General features: G+C 43.3%; 1 protein-coding gene across 2 annotated transcripts in view; it reads left to right on the top strand.

Moving 5' to 3' along the window:
• fam193b (family with sequence similarity 193 member B) overlaps positions 1-26,683 on the top strand; it is a 108,156-nt gene that overhangs the window by 23,712 nt on the left and 57,761 nt on the right. For both annotated transcript variants that reach the window (XM_085995430.1, XM_085995431.1), the window contains exon 2: positions 9,786-10,016. In XM_085995430.1, coding sequence (XP_085851556.1) covers positions 9,786-10,016 — 231 coding nt within the window. The remainder of the gene's footprint in view (positions 1-9,785; positions 10,017-26,683) is intronic.

The raw sequence follows: 26,683 nt of genomic DNA, 5'->3' as shown, positions 1-26,683 counted from the left end.
GATACTCCCACAGTGCTGTTAGGTCGGGAGTTCCAGGATTTTGACCCAGCGACGATGAAGGATCGGTGATATACTTCTAAATCAGGATGGTGTGTGACTTGGAGGTGGTGGTGTTCCCATGCACCTGCTGCCCTTGTTCTTCTAGGTGGAAGAGGTCGTGGGTTTGGGAGGTGCTGCCGAAGAAGCCTTGGTGAGTTGCTGCAGTGGAGGGAGTGAATGTTTAAGGTGGTGGATGGGGTGCCAATCAAGCGGGCTGCTTTGTCCTGGATGGTGTCGAGCTTCTTGAGTGTTGTTGGAGCTGCACCTATCCAGGCAAGTGGAGAGTATTCCATCACACTCCTTACTTGTGCCTTGTAGATGGTGGAAAGGCTTTGAGGAGTCAGGAGGTGAGACACTCGCCGCAGAATACCTAGCCTCTGACCTGTTCTTGTTGCCACAGTATGTGATCAGTATATAGAGGAACCAACTAGGAAACAGGCTATTTTAGATCTAGTATTGTGCAACGAGAAAGGGTTAATTAATAACCTTGTAGTAAAGGGGACTTTAGGGAAGAGTGACCATAATATGATAGAATTTTGTATTAAGTTTGAAAGTGACTTTGTTAAATCTGAAACTAGGTCTTAAATCTAAACAAAGCAAACTACGTAGGTATGAGGGGAGAGTTGGCTATGGTAGATTGGGAAACTACATTAAAAGGTATGACAGTGGACGAGCAATGGCTAGCATTTAAAGAACATAGGGCCGGATTTTCTGATCCCCACGGGCGCGTACGAGGTGTGTACGCACCCGTAGGGGCCTCAAGTGTCGGTTTGCGCTAAAACCCAGCACTTGCGACCTGTCAAGAATCCTCTTGACAGATCATCTGCCTGCCTGGGAAAAGTGCCTCTGCGGGTGGTGAGTTGCGCTTTCTGCACAACTTGTCTGCTGAAAACCTTTAAAAATCTTATGCCTGGTAAAAGAAGGCGTAAGGCCTGCTTTTACCAGCATAAGAGTTTAAAAAAATATTTTTTTTCACTTGTTTATAATTTTAAAAATAAACTTAAAAAAAAAATTTTTTTTTTAAAGTTTATTTTTAGCCCTGTAAAAAAACGTTATTTTTTTCAAAAAATTAAATTTTTGTTTAAAATATTTAATTTAATGCAATTTTAACTAATTTTAAATACGTAATTTAAAAAAAAAATAATATTTAACTTTTTAAGTGACCCCCATTCATACTTTTGCCAGATCTGTGCGTAGAGACCTGTCAAAAGTGTGAAGGGGGATTGCCTTCTTTCATTGGTTCCCCATGGCCCACGTGATACCTGGACTTCTGCGCATTTCGTAGAGCAGAGGCCCAGGATCGCAAGTCTCGGGACCTACGGAGCTAGCAGGTAAGTGCGTAGATTTTTTCCGATCGGAGGCATCCGCACGCAGGAAGCCTCCGATTGGAAATTCAGGGCCATAGTGTACAACAAATATACATTCCTTTTAAGGTACAAAAACCCCACAGGAAAAGTGATCCAATCGTGGCTAACAGAAGTTAAAGATAGCATTAGATCAAAGGCAGAAGCTTATAATGTTGTTAAAAAGAGTAGTAAGCTTGAGGATTGGGCAGATTTTAGAATTCAGCAAACGAGGACCAAGAAATTGATAAAGGGAAAATAGGATATGAGAGTAAACTAGCGAGAGAAATAAAAACAGACTGTAAAAGCTTCTATAGGTATGTAAAAAGGAAAAGATTGGTGAAAGTAAATGTGGGTCCCTTACAGACTGAGACAGGAGAAATTATAATGGGGAGTAAAGAAATGGCAGAGAAATTAAACAAATGCTTTGTATCTGGCTTCACAGAAGAAGACGCAGAAAACTTCCCGAAAATGGTGGACAACCAATGGTCTAGTGAGAATGAGGAACTGAAAGATATTACTATTAGTAAAAAAGTAGTACTGGAGAAATGAATGGGACTGAGAGCCAATAAATCCCCTGGACCTGATGGCCTACATCCTAGGGTTTTGAAAGAGTTGGCTATAGAGATAGTGGATGCATTGGTTGTCATTTTCCAAAATTCCACAGATTCTAGAATGGTTCCTGCAGATTGGAAGGTAGCAAATGTAACCCCACTGTTTAAGAAAGGAGAGAGAGAGAAAACGGGGAACTACAGACCAGTTAGCTTGACATCAGTCGTAGGGAAAATGCTAGAATCTATTATTAAGGACGTGGTAACAGGGCACTTAGAAAATAATAATAGGATTGGGCAGAGTCGACACGGATTTATGAAAGGGAAATTGTGTTTGACAAACCTGTTTGAGTTTTTTGAGGTTGTAACTCGCAGAATAGATAAGGGGGAACCGGTGGATGTGGTGTATTTGGATTTTCAGAAGGCATTCGATAAGGTGCCACACAAGAGGTTATTAAACAAAATTAGGGCTCATGGGATTGGGGGTAATATACTAGCATGGATTGAGAATTTGTTAACGGACAGAAAACAGAGAGTAGGAATAAACGGGTCATTTTCGGGTTGGCAGGCTGTAACTAGTGGGGTACCGCAAGGATCAGTGCTTGGGCCTCAGCTATTCACAATCTACATCAATGATTTGGATGAGGGGACCAAATATAATATATCCAAGTTTGCTGATGATACAAAGCTGGGTGGGAATGTAAGTTGTGAGATGGATGGAAGGAGGCTTCAAGGGAATATAGACAAGCTAAGTGAGTGGGCAAGAACATGGCAAATGGAATATAATGTGGAGAAATGTGAAGTTATCCACTTTGGTAGGAAAAATAGAAAAGCAGAGTATTTTTTAAATGGAGAGAGATTGGGAAATGTTGGTTTTCAGAGGGACCTGAGTGCCCTTGTACAGGAATCACTGAAAGTTAACATGCTGGTACAGCAAGCAATTAGGAAAGCAAATGGTATGTTGGCCTTTATTACAAGAGGATTTGAGTATAAGAGTAAAGACGTCTTACTACAATTATATAGGGCCCTGGTGAGACCACACCTGGAGTATTATGTATAGTTTTCGTCTCCTTACCTAAGGAAGATATACTTGCCATAGAGGGAGTGCAACAAATGTTCACCAGACTGGTTCCTGGGATGGGGGGATTGTCCTATGAGGACAGATTGCGTAGACTAGGCCTATATTCTCTGGAGTTTAGAAGAATGAGAGGTGATCTCATTGAAACATACAACATTCTTGCAGGGCTTGACAGGGTAGATGCAGGGAGGATGTTTCCCCTGGCTGGGGAGTCTAGAACCAGGGGTCACAGTCTCAGGATAAGGGGTCGGCCATTTAGGACTGAGATGAGGAGAAATTTCTTCATTCAGAGGGTGGTGAATCTTTGGAACTCTCTACCCCAGAGGGCTGTGGAGGCTCAGTCGTTGAGTATATTCAAATGTAAGAAATCACACAACACCAGGTTATAGTCCAACAGCTTTATTTGAAATCACAAGCTTTCGGAGTGCTGCTCCTTCGTCAGGTGAAGTGGAGAGATGCATAAAAACACAGCTTATATAGTCAGAGAATAATGTCAGATGTTTACAGGTAATCTTTCTAACTGCCATTTATCACACCTCGGCAGAGAGATAATCACAGCAATCAAAGGTGTAAATGGTGTCCAAACAGGTCAGCCAGGAAAACATTACATCAAAGAACAATGAGGTGGGGTCACAAGGGGTCAAATGTTGCAGATGCTGGGGTCTGTATGAAAAACAAAACAGACAAAAAACATTTTTTTTGCTGGAAATCACAGCAGGTCCGGCCGCATCTGTGTGGAGAGAACAAGCCAACGACGACTCGAGTCTGGATGACCCTACGTCAGGTGGGGTTACATGTAGCGTGACATGAATCCAAGATCCCGGTTCAGGCCGTCCTCATGGGTGCGGAACTTGGCTATCAGTTTCTGCTCGATTATTTTGCGTTGTCGTGTGTCTCGCAGACCGCCTTGGAGAATGCTTACCCGAAGATCGGAGGCTGAATGTCCTTGACTGCTGAAGTGTTCCCTGACTGGGAGGGAACACTCCTGCCTGGCGATTGTTGCGCGGTGTCCGTTCATCTGTTGTCGCAGTGTCTGCATGGTCTCGCCGATGTACCATGCTCCGGGGCATCCTTTCCTGCAACGTATGAGGTAGACAAGGTTGGCCGAGTCACATGAGTATGTACCATGTACCTGGTGGGTGGTGTCCTCACGTGTGATGATGGTATCTGTGTTGATGATCTGGCATGTCTTGCAGAGGTTGCTGTGGCAGGGTTGTGTGGTGTCGTGGTCGCTGTTCTCCTGAAAGCTGGGTAATTTGCTGCGAACGATGGTCTGTTTGAGGTTAGGCGGCTGTTTGAAGGCGAGTAGTGGAGGCGTGGGGATGGCCTTAGCGAGATGTTCGTCGTCATCGATGACATGTTGAAGGCTGCGAAGAACATGGCGTAGTTTCTCCGCTCTGGGGAAGTACTGGACGACGAAGGGTACTCTGTTGGTTGTGTTCCGTGTTTGTCTTCTGAGGAGGTCTATGCGATTTTTCGCTGTGGCCTGTCGGAACTGTCGATCGACGAGTTGAGCGTCATATCCCGTTCTTACGAGGGCGTCTTTCAGCGTCTGTACGTGTCCATCGCGTTCCTGCTCGTCTGAGCAGATCCTGTGTATTCGCAGGGCTTGTCCATAGGGGATGGCTTCTTTAACGTGGTTAGGGTGGAAGCTGGAGAAGTGGAGCATCGTGAGGTTGTCCGTGGGCTTGCGGTAGAGTGAAGTGCTGAGGTGTCCGTCTTTGATGGAGATTCGTGTGTCCAAGATGTAATGTTTTCCTGACTGACCTGTTTGGACACCATTTACACCTTTGATTGCTGTGATTATCTCTCTGCCGAGGTGTGATAAATGGCAGGTAGAAAGATTACCTGTAAACATCTGACATTATTCTCTGACTATATAAGCTGTGTTTTTATGCATCTCTCCACTTCACCTGATGAAGGAGCAGCGCTCCGAAAGCTTGTGATTTCAAATAAAGCTGTTGGACTATAACCTGGTGTTGTGTGATTTCTTACATTTGTCCACCCCAGTCCAACACCGGCATCTCCACACCACGAGTATATTCAAGACAGAGATCGATAGATTTTTGAATATTAAGGGAATCAAGGGATATGGGGATAGTTCAGGAAGTGGAGATGAGGTAGAAGATCAGCCATGATTTTAGTGACTGGTGGAGCAGGCTGGAAAGGCCAAATGGCCTACTCCTGCTCCTATTTCTTATGCTCTTATATTTCTTATCACCTTTAACATAGTAAAACGTCCCAAGGTGCTTCACAGGAGCATTATCAAACAAAATTTGACATCGAGCCACATGGGATATTATGACAGGTGACTGGTCACAGAGGTCGGTTTTAAGGAGTGTCTTAAATGAGGAGCAAGGTGGAAAGGTTTAGGGAGGGAATTCCAGAGCTTGGGGCCTAGGCAGCTGAAAGCATGGCCACCAATGGTAGAGCAATTAAAATAGGGGATGAGCAAGAGGCCAGAATTGAACAAGTGCACAGATCTCAGAGGGTTGTAAGGCTGGTGGAGGCAACAGAGTTTTGGATGAACTCAAGTTTATGGAGGATGGGAGGCTGGCCACGAGAACGCTGGAATAGTCAAGTCTAGAGGTAACAAAGTAATGGATGAGAGTTTCTGCAGCAGATGCGCTGAGTCAGGGCTGGAGTTGGGCGATGTTACGGAGGTGGAAGTAGGCGGTTTTGGTGATGGCACGGATATGTGGTTGGAAGCTCATCTCGGGATCAGATATGACACCAAGGTTGCGAACGGTCTGGTTCAGCCTCAGACAGTTGCCAGGGAGAGGGATGGAGTCAGTGTCTATGTCAAATTCAATGCCAAATCAGGTACAGAAAGAGAATTGAAGAAAGATTGGATTAAGAGAGAAAAAAAAGAGACAGAAAGGAAAATTAAAACACTTTTTTGAAAAAATGTAAATGTTACATTTTTACAACAATTAAAACCTGAAGGAATGAGACTCCGCACTTGTAATTGATTTTCAGTGCCAGAGAGGTTGACTGGAAGTAATATTTATCACGTTGTTAAAAGGGTACTTCGACTGAAATGGATAAGACTTAACTTTCTATGGCGATGTTTAGTTCGTATCTACTGTGCAAATACAGCAATTTGCTATTCAATGCATTTCAAAGATTAAGCAGTCAGCAAGTTGCCATTTTCACGAAGCTAATGGCAGAGTGGCGCAACTCGGACTGCAACTTTTAGACTCGTGCATCTGCTCCTCGCTCGAAGTTGCTGTGCCATTTGTGCATAAATAACGGCGTGCGTTATTAGCCTCACCGATATATGGACAGCAAAGTCGGGCCCAATGTGACTAGTTTGCAATCACATTGCCACCAGGAAGCATTTGACGAGGTTGTTGAGCAGAAACTTGCGACTGAAGTGAAAACAATTAAGAAACTTTAAATTGTATAACAAACTGGTTAGATGGGAAGCTTAGGATAGTTTCTGCTAATAGAACTAATAGGACAGCATTCATAGGAACAGGAGTAGGCCATTCAGCCTCTCGAGCCTGTTCTGCCATTTAATCCTATCATGCCTGATCTGTACTCAACTACATTTTCCTGCCTTTGATCCATATCCTTGGATACCCTTACCTAACAAAAATCTATCAATCTCAGTCTTGAAAATTTAAATTGACCCAGCATCCACAGCCTTTTAGGGGAGAGAGTTCAATATTTCCACTACCCTTCATGTTAAAAACATGGTTCCTGATTTCACTCCTGAATGGCCTAGCTCTAATTTTACGATTGCGCCCCCTTGTTCTGGATTCCCCCACCAGAGCAAATAGTTTCTCTGCATCTGCCTTATCGAATCCTATTGTCATTTTAAACATTTTGATTAGATCACCCCTCAACCTTCTAAACTCACTGGTGAAGTCCCTCAGCAATTGGTTCTGAAGCTCGTGATATTCATTGTTGATATCCTCATGAATATCATTGAAGTAAAATGTTTTAAGCTAGTGTGTGATATCAAGGTATGAGAAAGTAATTAGGCAGGAAAATGACATTTAGTATTGAGAAATATATGGTAATGCATATTGGAGCTAAACATTTTAAAAGGTAGAGTATTATCATTAGATAATCTGGAACAGGAGCAAGTTTGAGGCACGCCAGTTGATTGAACATTTGCAATGTTGTATTCGTGATTACTGAGGGAACTTGGATGTTAGTGTATAAATAGCTCTGCAGAATACTAGTCCAAGTAAGTGACAGTGATACAATATGGCAAAAAGTATTGGTGAAACAACACTTGAAATGCTGCCCAGTCTTGGTAATTGCAGTTATGAAATACATATGTAAGAAGTCACACAACACCAGGTTATAGTCCAACAGTTTTATTTGAAATCACAAGCTTTCGGAGCGCTGCTCCTTCGTCAGGTGAAGTGGAGAGATGCATGAAGACACAGCTTATATAGTCAGAGAATAATGCCAGATGATTACAGGTAATCTTTCTAACTGCCCTTTATCACACCTCCGCTGTGATTATATCTCTGCCATCAAAGGTGTGAATGGTGTCCAAACAGGTTAGCCAGGAAAACATTACATCAAAGAACAACGAGGTGGGGTCACAAGGGGTCAAATGTTGCAGATGCTGGGGTCTGTATGAAAAACAAAAAACAGACAAAAAAACATTTTTTTTTGCTGGAAATCACAGCAAGTCCGGCCACATCTGTGTAGAGAGAACAAGCCAACGACGACTCGAGTCTGGGTGACCCTACGTCGGGTGGGGTTACATGTAGCGTGACATGAACCCAAGATCGCGGTTGAGGCTGTCCTCATGAATGCGGAACTTGGCTATCAGTTTCTGCTCGATGATTTTGCGTTGTCGTGTGTCTCGAAGGCCGCCTTGGAGAATGCTTACCCGAAGATCGGAGGCTGAATGTCCTTGACTGCTGAAGTGTTCCCCGACTGGGAGGGAACACTCCTGCCTGGCGATTGTTGCGCGGTGTCCGTTCATCCGTTGTCGCAGTGTCTGCATGGTCTCGCCGATGTACCATGCTCCGGGGCATCCTTTCCTGCAACGTATGAGGTAGACAACGTTGGCCGAGCCACATGAGTATGTACCATGTACCTGGTGGGCGGTGTCCTACCACCCTAACCACGTTAAAGAAGCCATCCCCTATGGACAAGCCCTGCGAATACACAGGATCTGCTCAGACGAGGAGGAATGCGATGGACACCTACAGACGCTGAAAGACGCCCTCGTAAGAACGGGATATGACGCTCGACTCGTCGATCGACAGTTCTGACGGGCCACAGCAAAAAATCGCATAGACCTCCTCAGAAGACAAACACGGAACACAATCAACAGAGTACCCTTCGTCGTCCAGTACTTCCCCAGAGCGGAGAAACTACGCCATGTTCTTCGCAGCCTTCAACATGTCATCGATGACGACGAACACCTCGCGAAGGCCATCCCCACGCCTCCACTACTCGCCTTCAAACAGCCGCCTAACCTCAAACAGACCATCGTTTGCAGCAAATTACCCAGCTTTCAGGAGAACAGCGACCACGACACCACACAACCCTGCCACGGCAACTTCTGCAAGACATGCCAGATCATCAACACAGATACCATCATCACACGTGAGGACACCACCCACCAGGTACATGGTACATACTCATGTGACTCGGCCAACGTTGTCTACCTCATACGTTGCAGGAAAGGATGCCCCGGAGCATGGTACATCGGCGAGACCATGCAGACACTGCGACAACGGATGAACGGACACCGCGCAACAATCGCCAGGCAGGAGTGTTCCCTCCCAGTCGGGGAACACTTCAGCAGTCAAGGACATTCAGCCTCCGATCTTCGGGTAAGCATTCTCCAAGGCGGTCTGCGAGACACACGACAACGCAAAATAATCGAGCAGAAACTGATAGCCAAGTTCCGCACCCATGAGGACGGCCTGAACCGGGATCTTGGATTCATGTCACGCTACATGTAACCCCACCCGACGTAGGGTCACCCAGACTCGAGTCGTCGTTGGCTTGTTCTCTCTACACAGATGCGGCCGGACCTGCTGTGATATCCAGAAGAAAAAAAAAAAATTTTTGTCTGTTTTTTGTTTTTCATACAGACCCCAGCATCTGCAACATTTGACCCCACCTCGTTGTTCTTTGATGTAATGTTTTCCTGACTAACCTGTTTGGACACCATTCACACCTTTGATAGCTGTGATTATATCTCTGCCGAGGTGTGATAAATGGCAGTTAGAAAGATTACCTGTAATCATCTGGCATTATTCTCTGACCATATAAGCTGTGTCTTCATGCATCTCTCCACTTCACCTGACGAAGGAGCAGCGCTCCGAAAGCTTGTGATTTCAAATAAAACTCTATCCGTGCTGTATTACTCTATGACTCTATAACCTGGTGTTGTGTGACTTCTTACATTTGTCCACCCCAGTCCAACTCCGGCATCTCCACACCATGAAATACATACTGATGGGAGGACTGCAACTGCATTGGGACTGTTGACATAGCAAAATTGAATGGGGATTATTGACGCACAAATACGATCAGAAATTGTGACAACAGGAAGTAAAGAAATGTGTGCCCTATATATTTAATAGATAGATGAATATAAGTTATTTAACTTTTTCCCCCCTTTTTAATCATTGTATGGTGGTTACACTGACTGCAGTGATGTGCAAGCTTTTCTCTGCTGGCCAAATTTAGTGCATATAATGTATGCAATTCTTTTAAAAGTAACTTCCTATAATGTTCAATAAAAAAGCTTTTAAACTCTGGTTACATTTGATCATTTAATTTCAGCCATCCCTTACTGTCCACCAGCCGGCAAAGGACTGTTGTTTGTTGTGCCACCATGAACGTAAAGACTGGGGAACACAACAGAATGGGATTGTGGATTTAAAGAAGTTGGCACATTCGGTGCCCGCATTGACACATGGCCTGCTGGAGCACATGCCACTCTGGATATGTCAGACCTGTCAAAGAAGAGTTGAGGAAGAGGAGCAGCGGGCCATCCTTGAACAGGCTTTAACGGTAAAAATGAACATTCTTATTACAATCTGTGTCAACCTAAAATGTCTAGTTCTGTACAGGAAGTAAAGGGAAAGGTTTATGTTCAATTTAATATTGTTGCTATCAGAATATAAGTTTTCTTGCTTAAATTCTGGAATCTGCCTGTGAATGTCATGAATTTCTCTTCCTCGGTCATTCAATTGCAGGATTAGCTCGCAAAATCAGTGAAATGTTAGTAACTGTCATGTCTGTAGTTGTCATCTTGAATGTTTCTGTGCTTGGTTAGCTTGTGTGCATGCCACAGAACTTGCATGAGGTTACGGAGTGCTATTATTATGCTGAATACAATGATGTCCAACTTCTGCTGTGATGGGGAATGTTACTATCTTTTCACAGCAGTAATGGATGGTAACGTGAGTCAATATTTCCTTCACCATTCACCATTCTTAATGCAAAGTAATTGTCTTTGTTGGGGTGGCAGTAATTTGGCATTGTATTTTTGTTTAACTTTTTGTGTAAGCAGTGGACTGCCCTTAAACCAATTTGCAAAGCTCAATGTAATCAGATTATGCAAATCATTTTTCTGTAGTTTCTCTCACTGCAATCCTTTTTATGGAGAGTGCACGTGAATGATTTTGCTCTATCACTCGACTCGAAATTAGTCTTTCTAAAGCACTCAAAGAATTTATAAATTGCTTTTGACAGGGAGATACTGTTATATGCTGCTTTGAGGAAAGGGGAGGAGAAAGGGGTGTGTGGCAGTTCCAAACTTGTCAAGTACTCTGAAGGGCAGACTGTTGTATATGAATTGGTGTAGTGAAGTTCAAAGTTAAATCTCATTTCTTTTTTCCTTCTATAGAATTTATGTTTTGAAATTTTATTTTATTGGTGACATTTGAGATCATAAGGAAATAAAATATGTTTCTATTTTTTCCAGTGTCAGCCTCAAGCGCTCCCAGGTCAAGTACACCATGCGATGTAAGCACTGTAAAGCTCCCTCTCCTGTGCCCTTAATGCACTTTACACCACCCTCCCTCCATCAGAGCAGAACACTGTAATGCACCAGAGTGACATTTCCATTTCTCACAGCTGCTGTTAACTCTCATCATCTTGAAAGTTGTGGCCTAATCCATGATTGCCAGAATGGCATGGCTGTTTCACTGATGACCGTGTGCCAATTTGGGCACTTTGGGAACGTTGCTCCCAACTACTTTGCTGAATCATCTATCATTGCCTTGACACCTGCAAAATCTTTGACACAGTTTGGCGTCATGCAGTTTTAAACTAGTTATCATATAGCTTCCCACCAAAACTGTGTTTATTGGTATCCAATTTCCTGCCCACATAACACTATCTGTGATGGTGCACCTTATAGTGTCCCCCCCACCTCCAACCCATTAATACAGGGGTTTTACGGGACTCTGTCATTTCCCCCTCTTCCACCCCCCCCCCCCCACTCTTATCATATCTAGCTCCATTCACCATCCACCCCTATCCATTCTTCTGATTCCACTCCACATTTGTCTGTTTTACAGATTGTACTCCCTCCTTGTGTGTACAACCTCCATTGGTATTGCGGTGCACTGACTAAATCAGTAAATTTGCTCCATGCCATTTGGGGCAATAAAGTTATATGTTCTTCCAGTTCTAACAAAGATGGTTTATTTATGTCTCTTGCAAGTGTAATCAACGGCTACCACCTCTTATCTTTGTCTCCATCCTTAGTCCTCCTTTATCCATATTCTTGCCTCACTATCTAATCTGACCTAAAGTGTAACTCATCTCTTCCTAAAATGTCCTCATAAAAACTTGGCTTTCTCTTTCATGGCAAATACTTTTCTCCTCAATTCTTAACTCTAGAGTCCAAGTCTATCCAAGACTTGAATACCATTCTCATAGTTTCCCACGACTTTCTCTTTCCCCCTCTCTCCTCTTTTTCCCCCCATCTCTATCGAGACTACTGTGGTCAGTGCTCTGAAATTTTATTTAGTTTGTTTTTCTAAGCTGCAGTGACACCATGGTTCATGGTTCCCTCCCTAAATCTTCACTGTTGAAATCAAGCTCCTTGCAAAATAATTTTTTGTTTCTCAGGTTATCAATCTCTCTTTCCCATCTTACCCTGTCTACCCTCTTACTCTTTTCAACCTTGCCAATGTCCTGCACTATACGACTTGCCTCTTTTTTTCCAGTTAATAAAAATCATCAGCCACCCCTTTGGCCTCTTAGTTAAGGCAGCCAATCATTTAGAGGTAACCATTATTAATGAACTTACTTTCCATTCTAAGTTCTGAAAATCTTTGTGATAACTTGCAGTGCTTGTTGTTGAAACAAACCTTTTTAACATTAGCATATACAGAAAATGCTGGTAATACAAAGCAGATCAGTCAGTATAAAGAGAATGTTAACAGTCTGGGTATGTACCCTTCATCAGAACTTTGGAAAAAAAACTTTTATAATTCCGTATGGTGTTTATAAAGACCTGTCAACTTGTTATTTTTCTTCTGCCATCTGCTGTGTTGTACGAGAAGTCTCTTTTGTTTGCTGTAGTCTATTGTCTTAACGCTGTAGCCGTGTGAATTGGCTGCATATAGTGATACTACTATTCCCGGCCAGAATGGAGATGATTGGGTAATTCCCCGTCAATCACGCCTGGAGTGACTGGGATTTATTTTATGCACGAATGTTACTATCTTCCATGCTCTGCATTTTGCTAGAGAAATAATCAATTTATATTATGTAACTGTCCTAGACTCGTTGCATTTTGCTGGAGAAATCACCCTGCTTTTTTTGGGAGACATTGCTATAGTTTCGGCGATGAATTCTGTTTGCTGTAGTTCATAGAGACTCTTTTTAAATAGACTGTATTTGCTGAGTGAATAGACCTTTTTTTGTTGCAGAATAGACTGTTTGCTGAGTTCTGCCGTGTATCCCGCTTGACTCCAACAAATTGGCTGATAAGGCAACTCATTGGCTGACACAGTGGCGTCAATAGACATTCTGGTGTGAATTTAGGAGGTTCTCTTGCATAGCAATTAAATGAAGCTTACAAGAAACTGTGGCGCTTGCGTGTCAATAGCTGTTATGACATAGCCTTCAGCTTGGAGAGAAAGAACTTGCATTTATATAGTGCCTTTCATAACCGCAACATTGCAAAGTGCTTCATAGCCAATAAATTATTTTTTGTTTGAAGTGTGGCCACTGTTGCAATATAGGAAAACATGATAGCCAATTTGCACACAGCAAGGTCCCAGAAACAGCGGCGAGATAAATGACCAGTTAACTTGGTTAGTGGCTTTGGTTGAGGGATAAATGTTGGCCAGGACATTGGTAGAAGTCCCTGCTCCTCTTCGAATAATGTCATGCGATTTTAAAATTCCAACTGAGGGGGGCGAATGAGACCTCGGTTTAATGTGTCACCTGAAAGACTGCACCTCCGACAATGCAACACTCCCTCAGTGACTAAGCTGTCAGCCGAGATTATGTGCTCAGGTCCTGGAGTGGGGCTTCAACATACGACGTTCTGACTCAGAAGTTACCCCCCACTGAACCAAGGCTGACATCTTAAATAAAATTGCTTAAAGGATAGAAAATGATCTTAGAAGTCACATATCAAGACTTTTGTTAAGATCCTGTCTCCTTTCTTTACTCATTCAATTCGACATAAGATAGTCAGCCAAACTCAAAAAACCTAGAGGGCTGCTTCTCCGTTTCGCACAGATTAGACCTGAACTGCATAACTTTCACTTCCTGCACTGTTTTTATAAAAAAAAAACAACTCAAACTGTCGATTTGTTTATCTTTGGCCATCTGCTGTATTGCAGGAGAAGTCTCTTCTTAAGAGTGGTGCATTATTACATGCCTGGAAATCCTAAATGAATTGTTTTGAATCATTATTTGAAACCCTAGTAGTGTTCTTTATTGAGCATTTTCACCAACTGTGAGAAATTCTTCTTTAGTACCAGCTGTGAATATTTCCTGTAGCTTTTTCCATTCAACCATAAACTTTGTCTTAGGAGTTGTCAAATGTTTCTGGAAAAAAACGAAACCAAAAAAAAGTTGCAGTGCCTTGTCGTTTGCCTGGACTGAAATGGCAAATGCGTGAGCAGAAAAAATATGGCATCCTGTAGGCTTTCCTTTCTATAGCTTAGGTTCTGAAGGAAAGGACATCATAGAAGATAGAATCATAGAAGATAGGAGCAGGAGTAGGCCATTCGGCCCCTCGAGCCTGCTCCGCCATTCAATGAGATCATGGCTGATCATCCAAATTCAGTACCCTCTAGGGTTGCAAAGGGGTGGAAAGTTTCCGGTAAATTTCCGGAAATTTTCCACGGGAAGTTTAGCTTGGGAATTTTGCCCAAAAAAGCACATGCTAGCATAATATTGTTTTTTTTGTATTTCTTTCTTTTTTTTCCACAGGTCCTCTCTTAAAATTACTAACAGAGATGGAATCTTAATTATTAAGGAATTTCTTAATCAATATATGTTTATCTTCTTACTTGGCTTGTTTTAATAATTACAAGTTTTGTGTGTGACTGTGAACAAATGTGTCCTGATTGGTTGGATGAGCGATTAGCTCCCTCTATTTGTAATATTTGCATATCGAATTGTGATTGGCCTGCAGGCATCTGTAAGACTGCTATAGTTTTTTTAAGATCCAGGTTAGGGGTCCTGAGGGAAGTCATTTTGTTTTCTGCTGATGTTGTGATGATGCAGTAAGTAAATCAGACTTTATATCAAATAAACCAGTTACTTGTTGAACTCTGTTGTCCTTCAATTTAAAATATACAAAATAATACACTATTGGTGATGTAGCGTCGTGTGTGTACAGGTCATGCTTCCATCACATGGAGCATCAGCAAAAATGTACTCGCCCTGTTGCAATCGTGCTGATCGACCGCAGTTCGACACAGAGATGAATGCCCTTTATTTCTCTGCATAGAACAATGCCACGTTTACCGTCGGATGTGTGGAAGCATTTTACCCCAGGCATTAAAGATGGAAAGACTGTGTACATGTGCAAACACTGTAGAAAGCCATATGTAAAGAATGCCACAAAGATGCAGCAGCATTTATCCAAATGCAACAACTTCACTCAAAGCTCACAGCAGTCAGCCCAGAGTTCCTCTGCTTCCATTCAAGAAGATGATGGTTCTCATTCAGCATCAGGCTCCTTATCATCAGCACCTCCTGGCCTACTTGGAAGGTTCTTTGATACAATGGATAACCATAGCCAGAAGAATGCAGATGAGTGCCTTGCTCGAGCTGTATATGCAACAGGCTCACCCCTCATGCTCACAGCCAATGTGTACTGGAAGAGATTTTTCAATGTTATTCGCCCTGCATACTGTCCTCCCACCAGACATGCTTTGTCTACTTATTTGCTGGAGGCTGAGTATAACAGAGTCCAAGGAAAGCTCAAAGAAACGATAGCGATGGCAGACTGTGTTGCAGTTATCTCCGATGGGTGGTCAAATGTACGAGGGGAGGGCATCATAAACTGCATCGTCTCCACTCCTCTCCCAGTGTTCTTCTTCAGGAGCACAGACACGAAGGACAACAGACACACAGGCACATACATTGCTGATGAGCTGAAAGCGGCCATCAACGATCTTGGATCACAAAAGGTCTTTGCAGTAGTTACTGACAATGCTGCGAATAAGAAGGCTGCTTGGGCTCAAGTGGAGGAGGCCTACCCTCATATTACGTCTATTGGGTGCGCAGCTCATGGGCTTAACCTGCTCCTCAAGGACATCATGGGTTTGAGAACCATGGAAGCACTGTACAAGAGAGCCAAACAAGTTGTTAAGTATGTCAGGGGAAAACAGGTCGTTGCAGCAACCTACAACTCCAAGCAAATGACAAAGAACAAGAACACCACACTGAAGCTGCCCAACAACACTAGATGGGGTGGTGTTGTCATAATGTACAACAGCCTTCTGGAGGGTAAGGAGTCGCTGCAAGAAATGGCAATATCCCAGTCTGGGGATATGGAAACCACCATCAAGAAAATACTGCTGGATGATGTGTTTTGGGAGAGAGTGGTTAGCAGCCTTAAACTACTCTCACCAGTAGCATCTGCAATTGCTCAGATTGAAGGAGATGACGCTGTCTTGTCAGATGTTCTCAGGCTTTTTACTGATTTAAAAGAACAAATCAGCATTGCCCTACCCACATCCCTGCTGCTCAAAGCAGAGGAGAAGGCAATTGTTCAATTCATACAGACGCGTCAAGAATTTTGTGTCAAGCCGATTCATGCTGCAGCATACATGCTGGACCCAAAGCATGTTGGGAGACCAAAACTTTCTGGAGAACAGATCAACAGCGCTTACAGTGTGATTTCTACCCTCTCACACCATCTCAATCTAGATGTGGGCAAAGTTTTGGGAAGTCTGGCAAAGTTTTCTACCAAGCAAGGTCTTTGGAATGGGGATGGGATATGGGAATCATGCAAGCATATCAGTGCACATACCTGGTGGAAGGGACTTTGTGCATCTGAGGCCCTGTCACCTATTGCATCGGTGATACTCCAAATCCCACCTTCATCAGCGGCCTCTGAACGAAACTGGTCACTTTTTGGGAATACGCATACAAAGGTGCGCAACAGGCTGACTAAGAGAGTGGAGAAACTGGTGGCTATCCGGGCGAACCTACAACTTATTGAGCCAGATACAGAAGTGTCCACCACACAGCTAGACACTGACACAGAGGAGGAAATGGACACGTCAGAGCCAGAGTCAGAGAATCAGGAGGAGCAATGAGGAGTAGAAGACTCAGAAGTAGAAGACTCAAAGGGACAAAATAAGGACAAATTACAGGCTAAATAAGCTGACGCTCTTTTTATTTTATTTTAGATGGGTCTTTTTTGTGGAGGTTCAATAAAGTTCAAAATTATAACCTAAATAAAGTTTTGAAAGCCTGTTTTTATTTGTATGGAACAGTATGTCTATTTTGACGACAAAGATAATATAAGGGTCAGAGACAAAAACCATCAGTGTGCAAAAAAACTCAAAATTCCCCAAATTCCTGAAAATTCCCATGGAAAGTTTTCTCTTTCAAAAATTCCCAGAATTTTGCAACCCTAGTACCCTCTTACTGCTTTCTCCCCATACCCTTTAGCCTTAAGAAATATATCCAACTCCTTCTTGAATATATTTAATGAACTGGCCTCTACTGCCTTCTGTGGTAGAGAATTCCACAGGTTCACCACTCTGGGTGAAGAAATTCCTCCTCATTTCAGTCCTAAATGGCTTACCCCTTATCCTTAGAATGTGACCCTGGTTCTGGACTCCCTGACCATCGGGAACATCCTTCCTGCATCTAGTCTGTCCAGTCCTTGCCTTTAACGCAGTAACACGTCCCTGGGAGCGATTATCAAACAAAATTTGACACCGAGCCACATGAGATATTAGGACAGGTGGCCCAAAACTTGGTCAAAGAGGTAAGATCTTAAAGAAGGAAGAGAGAGGCGGAGAGGTTTAGGGAGGGAATTCCAGAGCTTAGGGCCCCAGGCAGCTGAAGGCTAAAATCTGGTATGTCCGTTGCACCAGTGTACTAGTCATACGTGCAACTTTTATGCTAAATAAGAAAACGCCAGTGACACGAGACTAATTTGTATCCTAGGGTTATGCGTTACGAAAACCTGTGCTGATGTATGGCTAATACACTGGATTTTCCAGTATGTAAAGGGTCCTGTATCAGTTTTTTATAATAGCCTTCAAATAAACTACTCCCAAGCATTAAACAAATGAGCACAAGTGAAGCTTGTCACAGCGGTGCTGTTGATATTTAGGCACGTTCTTGGTCACATAAAGCAAGCCATACTTTGCACCTAATTACTGTATATGGATACCTGATGTTGACGTGCTTGATGCCAACACTGGTTGTCCAGAATAGAAAGTTTCATTTACAAGCAACATTTTTTTGTTGTAATGACCACAAAATAAATAAAACCAAAGATTGGTCAATCAGATGTTCCAGTCTGGGTGTAATGCCTCACATCTCAACCGGTGCCGACTGTCAGTCCAATAAATGAGGAAATGAGCAAGATATGAAGTTAAAAATGTATTGAATGTTTGGCAGAGCTAAACCTAATGGCCCAGAAATTCGGGTCTCCACGGGTGAGTACGCGCTGGGTACTTGCCCGTAAGCCCGATGGAAGTGCCGGTTTCGTGCATGCGCGGGAAACTGGCACTTCCGTTCCTCTGAACGAAGAGGTTCAGAGGTCGAATGTGTGCGCAGGGGCGGCTGCGTGTGCGCTTTGAACTTACGTTTGTTTTACAGGTTTTTCCATGAGGGTAAGTCTGCAGGATTTAGTCATTTAAAAAGCAGGCGTAAGGCCTGCTTTTTACAAGGTAAGTGGTCAATTAATTAAAATTAAAACATTTTTTCCACAGGTTTATTATTTTTAAATAGTTTAAAGCAAGGTAAGTTTATTTTTAGCCCCGTTAGGAAATAAAATTATTTTTTCCAAAAATTTAAATTATTGTTTAAAATAGTTATTTCATGTAATTTATAGTTTATTTAAAAAATGTAATAAAAAAAAAAATTATTTGAAGGTTTACTGCTATTTTGGGGCCGTAGTATTTATAAGTCTTGACAGCTCTTCCTGTCAAGACTTAAGAATGGGCTTTTCCCTCCTCCGATTGGCTGCCCATGGCCCACGTGATCCCAGGGGACGCATCACACTAACTGCGCCCCTGGGATACGCAAGCACTGCCTGCCGGCAGCTGGGCCAGGCCCCGGATCGGAATTCCACGGGGCCCTACAGCTCAACTGCCAGCGCGCAAGGTAAGTGCAGGTCGGGGGCTTGCACCCGCGGGAAGCCCCCGACCCGAATTTCTGGGCCATTATGTTGAAAGCACTATTGACTTTGTTGGTAGTGGATTACCCAAAAACTAGCATAAAGGAAATTGCAGAACTATTTCAATGAAATGTAATGGAAAAAGCAACAAATAGATGGCAATTGCTATTGACTTGTTTAGACAAGAGGCAGCCAGAACTCTCAAAATATCAGTATCCTGGAGTCAATGAGGACAATGTTATGGTGCAGTTGAAAGTACAAGTGATGAGATCGTATTTACTGGCGCTTAATACAAGAAAGAAGTAAAAACAAATAAACAGGTATGGATGCCAAAGCAGAAAAAGAGAAGGGGAAATATCTAGACCAACAGAATAGCCTCTCCTGTAGGCATTTCTTTCATGAACGAGCTTGATTTCCTGCCTTGCAGTTATCCCCGACTTCCAACCAATAGGCAGCCCCAGACCACTGACCCATTAGCTTTGGATTGCTGTTTATCCCCCCAAAGCAGGCCTAGGATTAGCATTTTGGGCTCAGACTTAAAATAGTCAGTTTATGACAAGTCTTGGCATCTCCACCCTTTGGTATCTTCTGGGCTTTTGGCAGCTGGAGACCTTCTGGACTCTGATCTTTTTGTCTGTCTAAGTAGGCTCCACTACTGATCCTATACTTGCTTATGTTCCACCTGAGCATGCAAAATGGCTACAGCCGAGGACCCAATGCCCAGCTTCTTACTCTCCCCCTTCACTGTCTTCCTGTGCTCCTTTCTTGTCCCATGCCCCTGCTTTTCCACTGTTTACCCCCTAAATCTTATCTTGGTCTCATCCGTCGTCATTTCTTAACCCAATTAATTCCCTTCTCTGCCACTCGAGGCTCTGATCCCTCCTTGATGGGCCACAGTCTTCCGCTTTGGACTTGGGCATCCTCCAGCGCATTAATCGAGGTACATGTCCCCAGCTTTACCCTACTAGGCATCAAAATTACCCTATTCATTTACATAGAAACATAGAAGATAGGAGCAGGAGTAGGCCATTCAGCCCCTCGAGCCTGCTCCGCCATTCAATGAGATCATGGCTGATCATCCAAATTCAGTACCCTGTCCCTGCCTTCTCTCTATCCCTTGATCCCTTTAGCCTTAAGAAATATATCTAACTCCTTCTTGAATATATTTAATGAATTGGCCTCTACTGCCTTCTGTGGTAGAGAATTCCACAGGTTCACCACTCTCTGGGTGAAGAAATTCCTCCTCATCTCTGTCCTAAATGGCTTACCCCATATCCTTAGACTGTGACCCCTGGTTCTGGACTCCCCGGTCATCGGGAACATCCTTCCTGCATCTAGTCTGTCTAGTCCTGTTAGAATTTTATAAGTTTCAATGAGATCCCCCCTCATTCTTCTAAACTCCAGCGAGTATAAGCCCAATCGACCCAATCTCTCCTCATATGTCATTTCTGCTCTCCCAGGTATCAGCTGCACTCCCTTCATGGCAAGAACATCCTTCCTCAAATAAGGCGACCAAAACTGCACACAATACTCAAGGTGTGGTCTCACCAAGGCCCTGTACAACTGCAGCAAGACATCCTTGTTCCTGTACTCGAACCCTCTCGCTACGAAGGCCAACATACCATTTGCCTTCTTAACCGCCTGCTGCACCTGCATGCTTACCTTCAGCGACTGGTGCACAAGGACACCCAGGTCTCGTTGCACTTCCCCTTCTCCCAATCTATTGCCATTCAGATAATAATCTGCCTTCCTGTTTTTGACACCAAAGTGGATAACCTCTCATTTTATCCACGTTATATTGCATCTGCCATGCTTCTGCCCAATCACCCAACCTGTCCAAATCATACTGGAGTTTCTCTGCATCCTCCTCACAGCATATACGCCCACCCAGCTTTGTGTCATCTGCAAACTTGGAGATATTACATCTAGTTCCCTCGTCTAGATCATTAATATGTATTGTGAATAGCTGGGGTCCTAGGACCGATCCCTGCGGTACCCCACTAGTCACTGCCTGCCACTCGGAAAAAGACCCGTTTATTCCAACTCTTTGCTTCCTGTCTGCCAACCAGTTCTCTATCCAAGTCAATACCTTGCCCCCAATCCCATGTGCCTTAACTTTACACGCTAATCTCTTATGCGGGACCTTATCGAAAGCCTTCTGAAAGTCCAAATACACCACATCCACTGGTTCTCCCTTATCTATTTTACCAGTTAGACCCTCAAAAAAGTTCCAATAGACTAGTCCAGCATGATTTACCTTTTGTAAATCCATGTTGACTTTGTCCGAACCTGTCACCGTTTTCCAAGTGCTCTGCTATTACATCTTTTATAATGGACTCTAGCATTTTCCCCACTACCGATGTCTCTACCACTTTTTTTGAACAGTGGTGTAACATTAGCTACCTTCCAATCCATGGGTACTGTTCCAGAGTCTATAGAATTTTGGAAGATGACCAGCAATGCATCTACTATTTCTAGGGCCACTTCCTTAAGTACCCTAGGATGTAGATTATCAGGCTCTGGGGATTTATCGGCCTTCAATCCCGTCAATTTCCCTAACACCATTTCCCTACAAATACTGATTTCTTTCAGTTCCTCCCTCTCATTAGACTCTATGTTCCCTGACATCTCTGGGAGGTTATTTGTATCCTCCTTTGTAAAGACAGAACCAAAGTATGTATTTAATTGGTCTGCCATTTCTTTGTTCCCCATTATAAATTCCCCTGATTTTGACTGCAAGGGACCTACGCTTGACTTCATCAATCTTTTTTTCTCCACATATCTACAAAAGCTTTTACAGTCAGTTTTTATGCTCCCTGAAAGCTTACTCTCATACTCTATTTTCCCCCTCTTAATTAATCCCTTTGTCCTCCTTTGTTGAATCCTAAACTGCTCCCAATCCTCAGGTTTACTGCTTTTTCTGGCCAATTTATATGTCCTCTCCTTGGATCTGATGCTATCCTTAATTTCCCTTGTTAGCCATGGTTGAGTCACCCTTTTTGTTTTATTTTTATGCCAAACTGGGATGAACAAATTCTGTAGTTCATCCATGCGATCTTTGAATGTTTGCCATTGCCTACCCACTGTCAACCCTTTGAGTGACATTCCCCAATCAATCCTACCCAACTCGCACCTCATACCATCATAGTTTCCTTTATTTAAATTCAGGACCCTAGTCTCTGAGTCAAATACTTCACTCTCCGTCTTAATGAAGAATTCTATCATATTATGATCGCTCCGACCCAAGGGGCCTCGCACAACAAGATTGCTAATGAATCCTTTCTCATTATAGTTGGTTCCTCGACATAATGGTCCAGGAAACCATCCCAATATACACTCCAGGAATTCCTCCTCCACAGTATTGTTACTAATTTGGTTAGCCCAATCTATATGTAGATTAAAGTCACCCATGATAACTGCTGCGCCCTTATTGCACGCTTCTTCAATTTCCCTTTTAATGCCATCCCCAACCTCCGCATTACTGTTTGGGGGGTCTATATACCTCTCCCACTAACGTTTTCTGCCCCTTGGTATTTCTCAGTTTCTGGTGTTTACTTCCACTATACCCACCCCCCCTCCCCCCACACACACACACCTCTAGTAATTTTCCATTTTCCTTCCCTGCTGAGGAACATAGGAACAGGAGTAGGCCATTCAGCCCTTTGAGCCAGTTCCACCATTCAACGAGATCATGGCTGATCTGTGACTGAACTCCATATACCCGCCTTTGGCCATTTTCCCTTAGATTTTTGTTAACCAAAGGTATTATCAATCTCAGATTTAAAATGAACAATTGATCTAGCATCAATTGGCGTTTGTGGAAGAGCGTTCCAAACTTCTACCAACCTTTGTGTGTAGAAGTGTTTCCTAATTTCACTCCTGAAAGGTCTGGTTCTGATTTATAGACTAAAAGAATGACTTGCATTTCTATAGTGCCTTTCATGACCACTGGACGTCCCAAAGTGCTTTACAGCCAATGAAGTACTTTTTGAAGTGTAGTAACTGTTGTAATGTAGGAAAAGCGGCAGGCAATTTGTGCACAGCAAGCGCCCACAAACAACAATGTGATAACCAGATAATCTGTTTTTGTTATGTTGATTGAGGGATAAATATTGGCCAGGACACGGGATAACTCCCCTGCTCCTCTTCGAATTAGTGCCATGGGATCTTTTACATCCACGAGAGGAGAAGGGACCTCAGTTTAACGTCTCATCCGAAAGATGGCACCTCCGACAGTGCAGTACTCCCTCAGTGCTGCACTGGAGTGTCAGCCTAGATTTTTTGGTGCTCAAGTCTCTGGAGTGGGACTTGAACCCACAATCTTCTGACTCTGAGGCGAGGGTGCTACCAACTGAGCCACAGCTGACATTATGCTCCCCAGTCCTAGACTCCCCAACCAGTAGAAATAGTTTCTCTCTCTTTACCCTATCTGTTCCCCTAAATATCTTGAAAACTTCAATCAGATCACCCCTTAACCTTCTAAATTCTAGGGAATACAACCCTAATTTGTGTAACCACTCCTCGCAATTTAACCCTTGGAGTCCGGGTATCATTCTGGTAAACCTATGTTGCACTCCCTCCAAGGCCAATATATCATTCCTATGGTGTGGTGTCCAGAACTGCTCACAGTACTCCAGATGTGGTCTAACTAGGGCTTTGTACAGCTGCAGCATAATTTCTACCCCCTTATATTCTCGTCCTCTGGATATAAAGGCCAGCATTTCATTACCCTTTTTGATTATTTTCTGTACCTGTTCATGACAATTTACCTGGACACCCTAAGTCTCTGGACCTCCACTGTTTCTAGCTTTTCACCATTTAGAAAGCACCCTGCTCTGCCCTTTTTAGGTCCAAAGTGGATGACCTCACATTTGCCTACATTGAAATTCATTTGCCACAGTTTTGCCCCTGTACTTAATCTATCAATATCCGTTTGTAATTTTATGCTTTCATCTACAATGCCGCCTACCTTTGTGTTATCGGAACATTTAGATATGTGGCTTTCTATGCCAGCATCCAAGTCGTTAATAAATACTGTGAATAGTTGAGACCCCAACACAGATCCCTGCGGGATACCACTAGTCACATCCTGCCAATTAGAGTATCTACCCATTATCCAGACCCCCAAACAGTAATGCCGAGGTTGGGGATGGCATTAAACGGGAAATTAGAGACGCGTGCAATAAAGGCACATAAGTTATCATGGGTGACTTTAATTTACATATAGATTGGGCTAACCAAATTAGTAACAATACTGTGGAGGAGGAATTCCTGGAGTGTATACGGGATGGTTTCCTGGACCAATATGTCGAGGAACCAACTGGAGATCAGGCCATCTTAGACTGGGTATCATGTAATGAGAAAGGATTAATTAGCAATCTTGTTGTGCGAGGCCCCTTGGGTCGGAGCGATCATAATATGATAGAATTCTTCATTAAGACGGAGAGTGAAGTATTTGACTCAGAGACTAGGGTCCTGAATTTAAATAAAGGAAACTACGATGGTATGAGGTGCGAGTTGGGTAGGATAGATTGGGGAATGTTACTTAAAGGGTTGACTGGATAGGCAATGGCAAACATTTAAAGATTGCATGGATGAACTACAGAATTTGTGCATACCTGTTTGGCATAAAAATAAAACAAAAAGGGTGACTCAACCGTGGCTAACAAGGGAAATTAGGGATAGCATCAGATCCAAGGAGAGAACATATAAATTGGCCAGAAAAAGCAGCAACCTGAGGATTGGGAGCAGTTTAGGATTCAGCAAAGGAGGACAAAGGGATTAATTAAGAGGGGGAAAATAGATTGTGAGAGTAAGCTTTCAGGGAACATAAAAACTGACTCAAAGCTTCTATAGCTATGTGAAGCGAAAAAGATTGGTGAAGTCAAGCGTAGGTCCCTTGCAGTCAGAATCAGGGGACTTTATAATGGGGAACAAAGAAATGGCAGACCAATTAAATACATACTTTGGTTCTGTCTCCACAAAGGAGGACACAAATAACCTCCCAGAGATGTCGGGGAACATAGGGTCTAATGAGAGGGAGGAACTGAATGAAATCAGTATTTGTAGGGAAATGGTGTTGGGGAAATTGACGGGATTGAAGGCCGATAAATCCCCAGGGCCTGATAATCTACATCCTAGGGTACTTAAGGAAGTGGCCCTAGAAATAGTAGATGCATTGCTGGTCATCTTCCAGAATTTACAGAATTTTGGAACAGTTCCCATGGATTGGATGGTAGCTAATGTTACCCACTATTCAAAAAAGGTGGTAGAGAGAAAACGGGGAATTATAGACCGGTAAGCCTGACATCGGTAGTGGGGAAATGCTAGAGTCCATTATAAAAGATGTAATAGCAGAGCACTTGGAAAACAGTGACCGGATCGGACAAAGTCAACATGGATTTACAAAAGGTAAATCATGCTTGACTAATCTACTGGAATTTTTTGAGGATCTAACTGGTAGAATAGATAAGGGAGAACCAGTGGATGTGGTGTATTTGGACTTTCAGAAGGCTTTCGATAAGGTCCCGCATAAGAGATTAGCGTGTGAAGTTAAAGCACATGCGATTGGGGGCAAGGTACTGACTTGGATAGATAACAGGAACAAGGATGTCTTGCTGCAGTTGTACAGGGCCTTGGTGAGAGCATACCTTGAGTATTGTGTGCAGTTTTGGTCGCCTTATCTGAGGAAGGATGTTCTTGCCATGGAGGGAGTGCAGCGAAGATTCACCAGACTGATACCTGGGATGGCAGGAATGACGTATGAGGAGAGATTGTGTCGATTGGGCTTATACTCGCTGGAGTTCAGAAGAATGAGAGGGGATCTCATTGAAACTTATAAAATTCCAACAGGACTAGATAGACTAGATACAGGAAGGATGTTCCCGATGGCGGGTGAGTCCAGAACCAGAGGTCACAGTCTAAAGATAAGGGGTAAGCCATTTAGGACAGAGATGAGGAGGAATTTCTTCACCCAGAGAGTGGTGAACCTGTGGAATTCTCTACCACAGAAGGCAGTTGAGGCCAATTCATTAAATATATTCAAGAAGGAGTTACAGGAAACTTTTTTTATCCGGCACCGACGGGACCGGCGTGGTGCTGGTTTATCAAAAAGTCCAGATTACAGAGAGTTATAGTTAAAGGGTACGAGAGCTCCGTATGCAGCAACAAATCCAGGCTTCCCTGTTGCTTAGCAATAGCTGCAAGAACCCCGGCCACAGACCAAGCATCCCTGTTGCTTAGCAACAAGTGCAGAAACCCCCGATTACACAGCCAAGAATCAAGAAACGGCCACTAATATGAAGAAAAACTTAACTCAACCTACTCCTGAATTTTGCCGGTTAACTGAGATTTCCGGTTGTTTGGGTGCCGGTAAATTGAGAGTTTCCTGTAGATATATTTCTTCAGGCTAAAGGGATCAAGGGATTTGGGGAGAAGGCAGGGACAGGGTACTGAGTTTGGATGATCAACCATGATCTCATTGAATGGCCGAGCAGGCTCGAGGGGCCGAATGGCCTACTCCTGCTCCTATGTTCTATGTTTCTATCCCTACTCTCTGTCTCCTACCACTCAGTCAATTTTCTAACCAGATCAATAATTTTCCTTCAATTCCATGGGCTTCTACCTTAGTTAACAGTCTCATGTGCGACTTTATCAAACGCCTTCTGGAAGTTCATATAAATAACATCCATAGACATTCCCATGTCTACTACTTTAGTCATCTCTTCAAAAAATTCAATCAGGTTTGTCAGGCATGACCTACCTTTCACAAATCCATGCCAGCTCTCTCTGATCAGCTGAAAATTTTCAAGGTGTTCAATCACCCTATCCTTAATTGTAGACTCCAGTAATTTTCTGTCAACAGATGTTAGGCTAACTGGTCTATAAT

The sequence above is a fragment of the Somniosus microcephalus genome, chromosome 8 (assembly GCF_052327205.1).
Source record: "Somniosus microcephalus isolate GS21.2 chromosome 8, FLI_Smic_1.0, whole genome shotgun sequence".
Lineage (NCBI taxonomy): Eukaryota > Metazoa > Chordata > Chondrichthyes > Squaliformes > Somniosidae > Somniosus > Somniosus microcephalus.
Note: the sequence above shows the minus strand (reverse complement) of the source record. Positions and strands in the feature narration are given on the sequence as shown.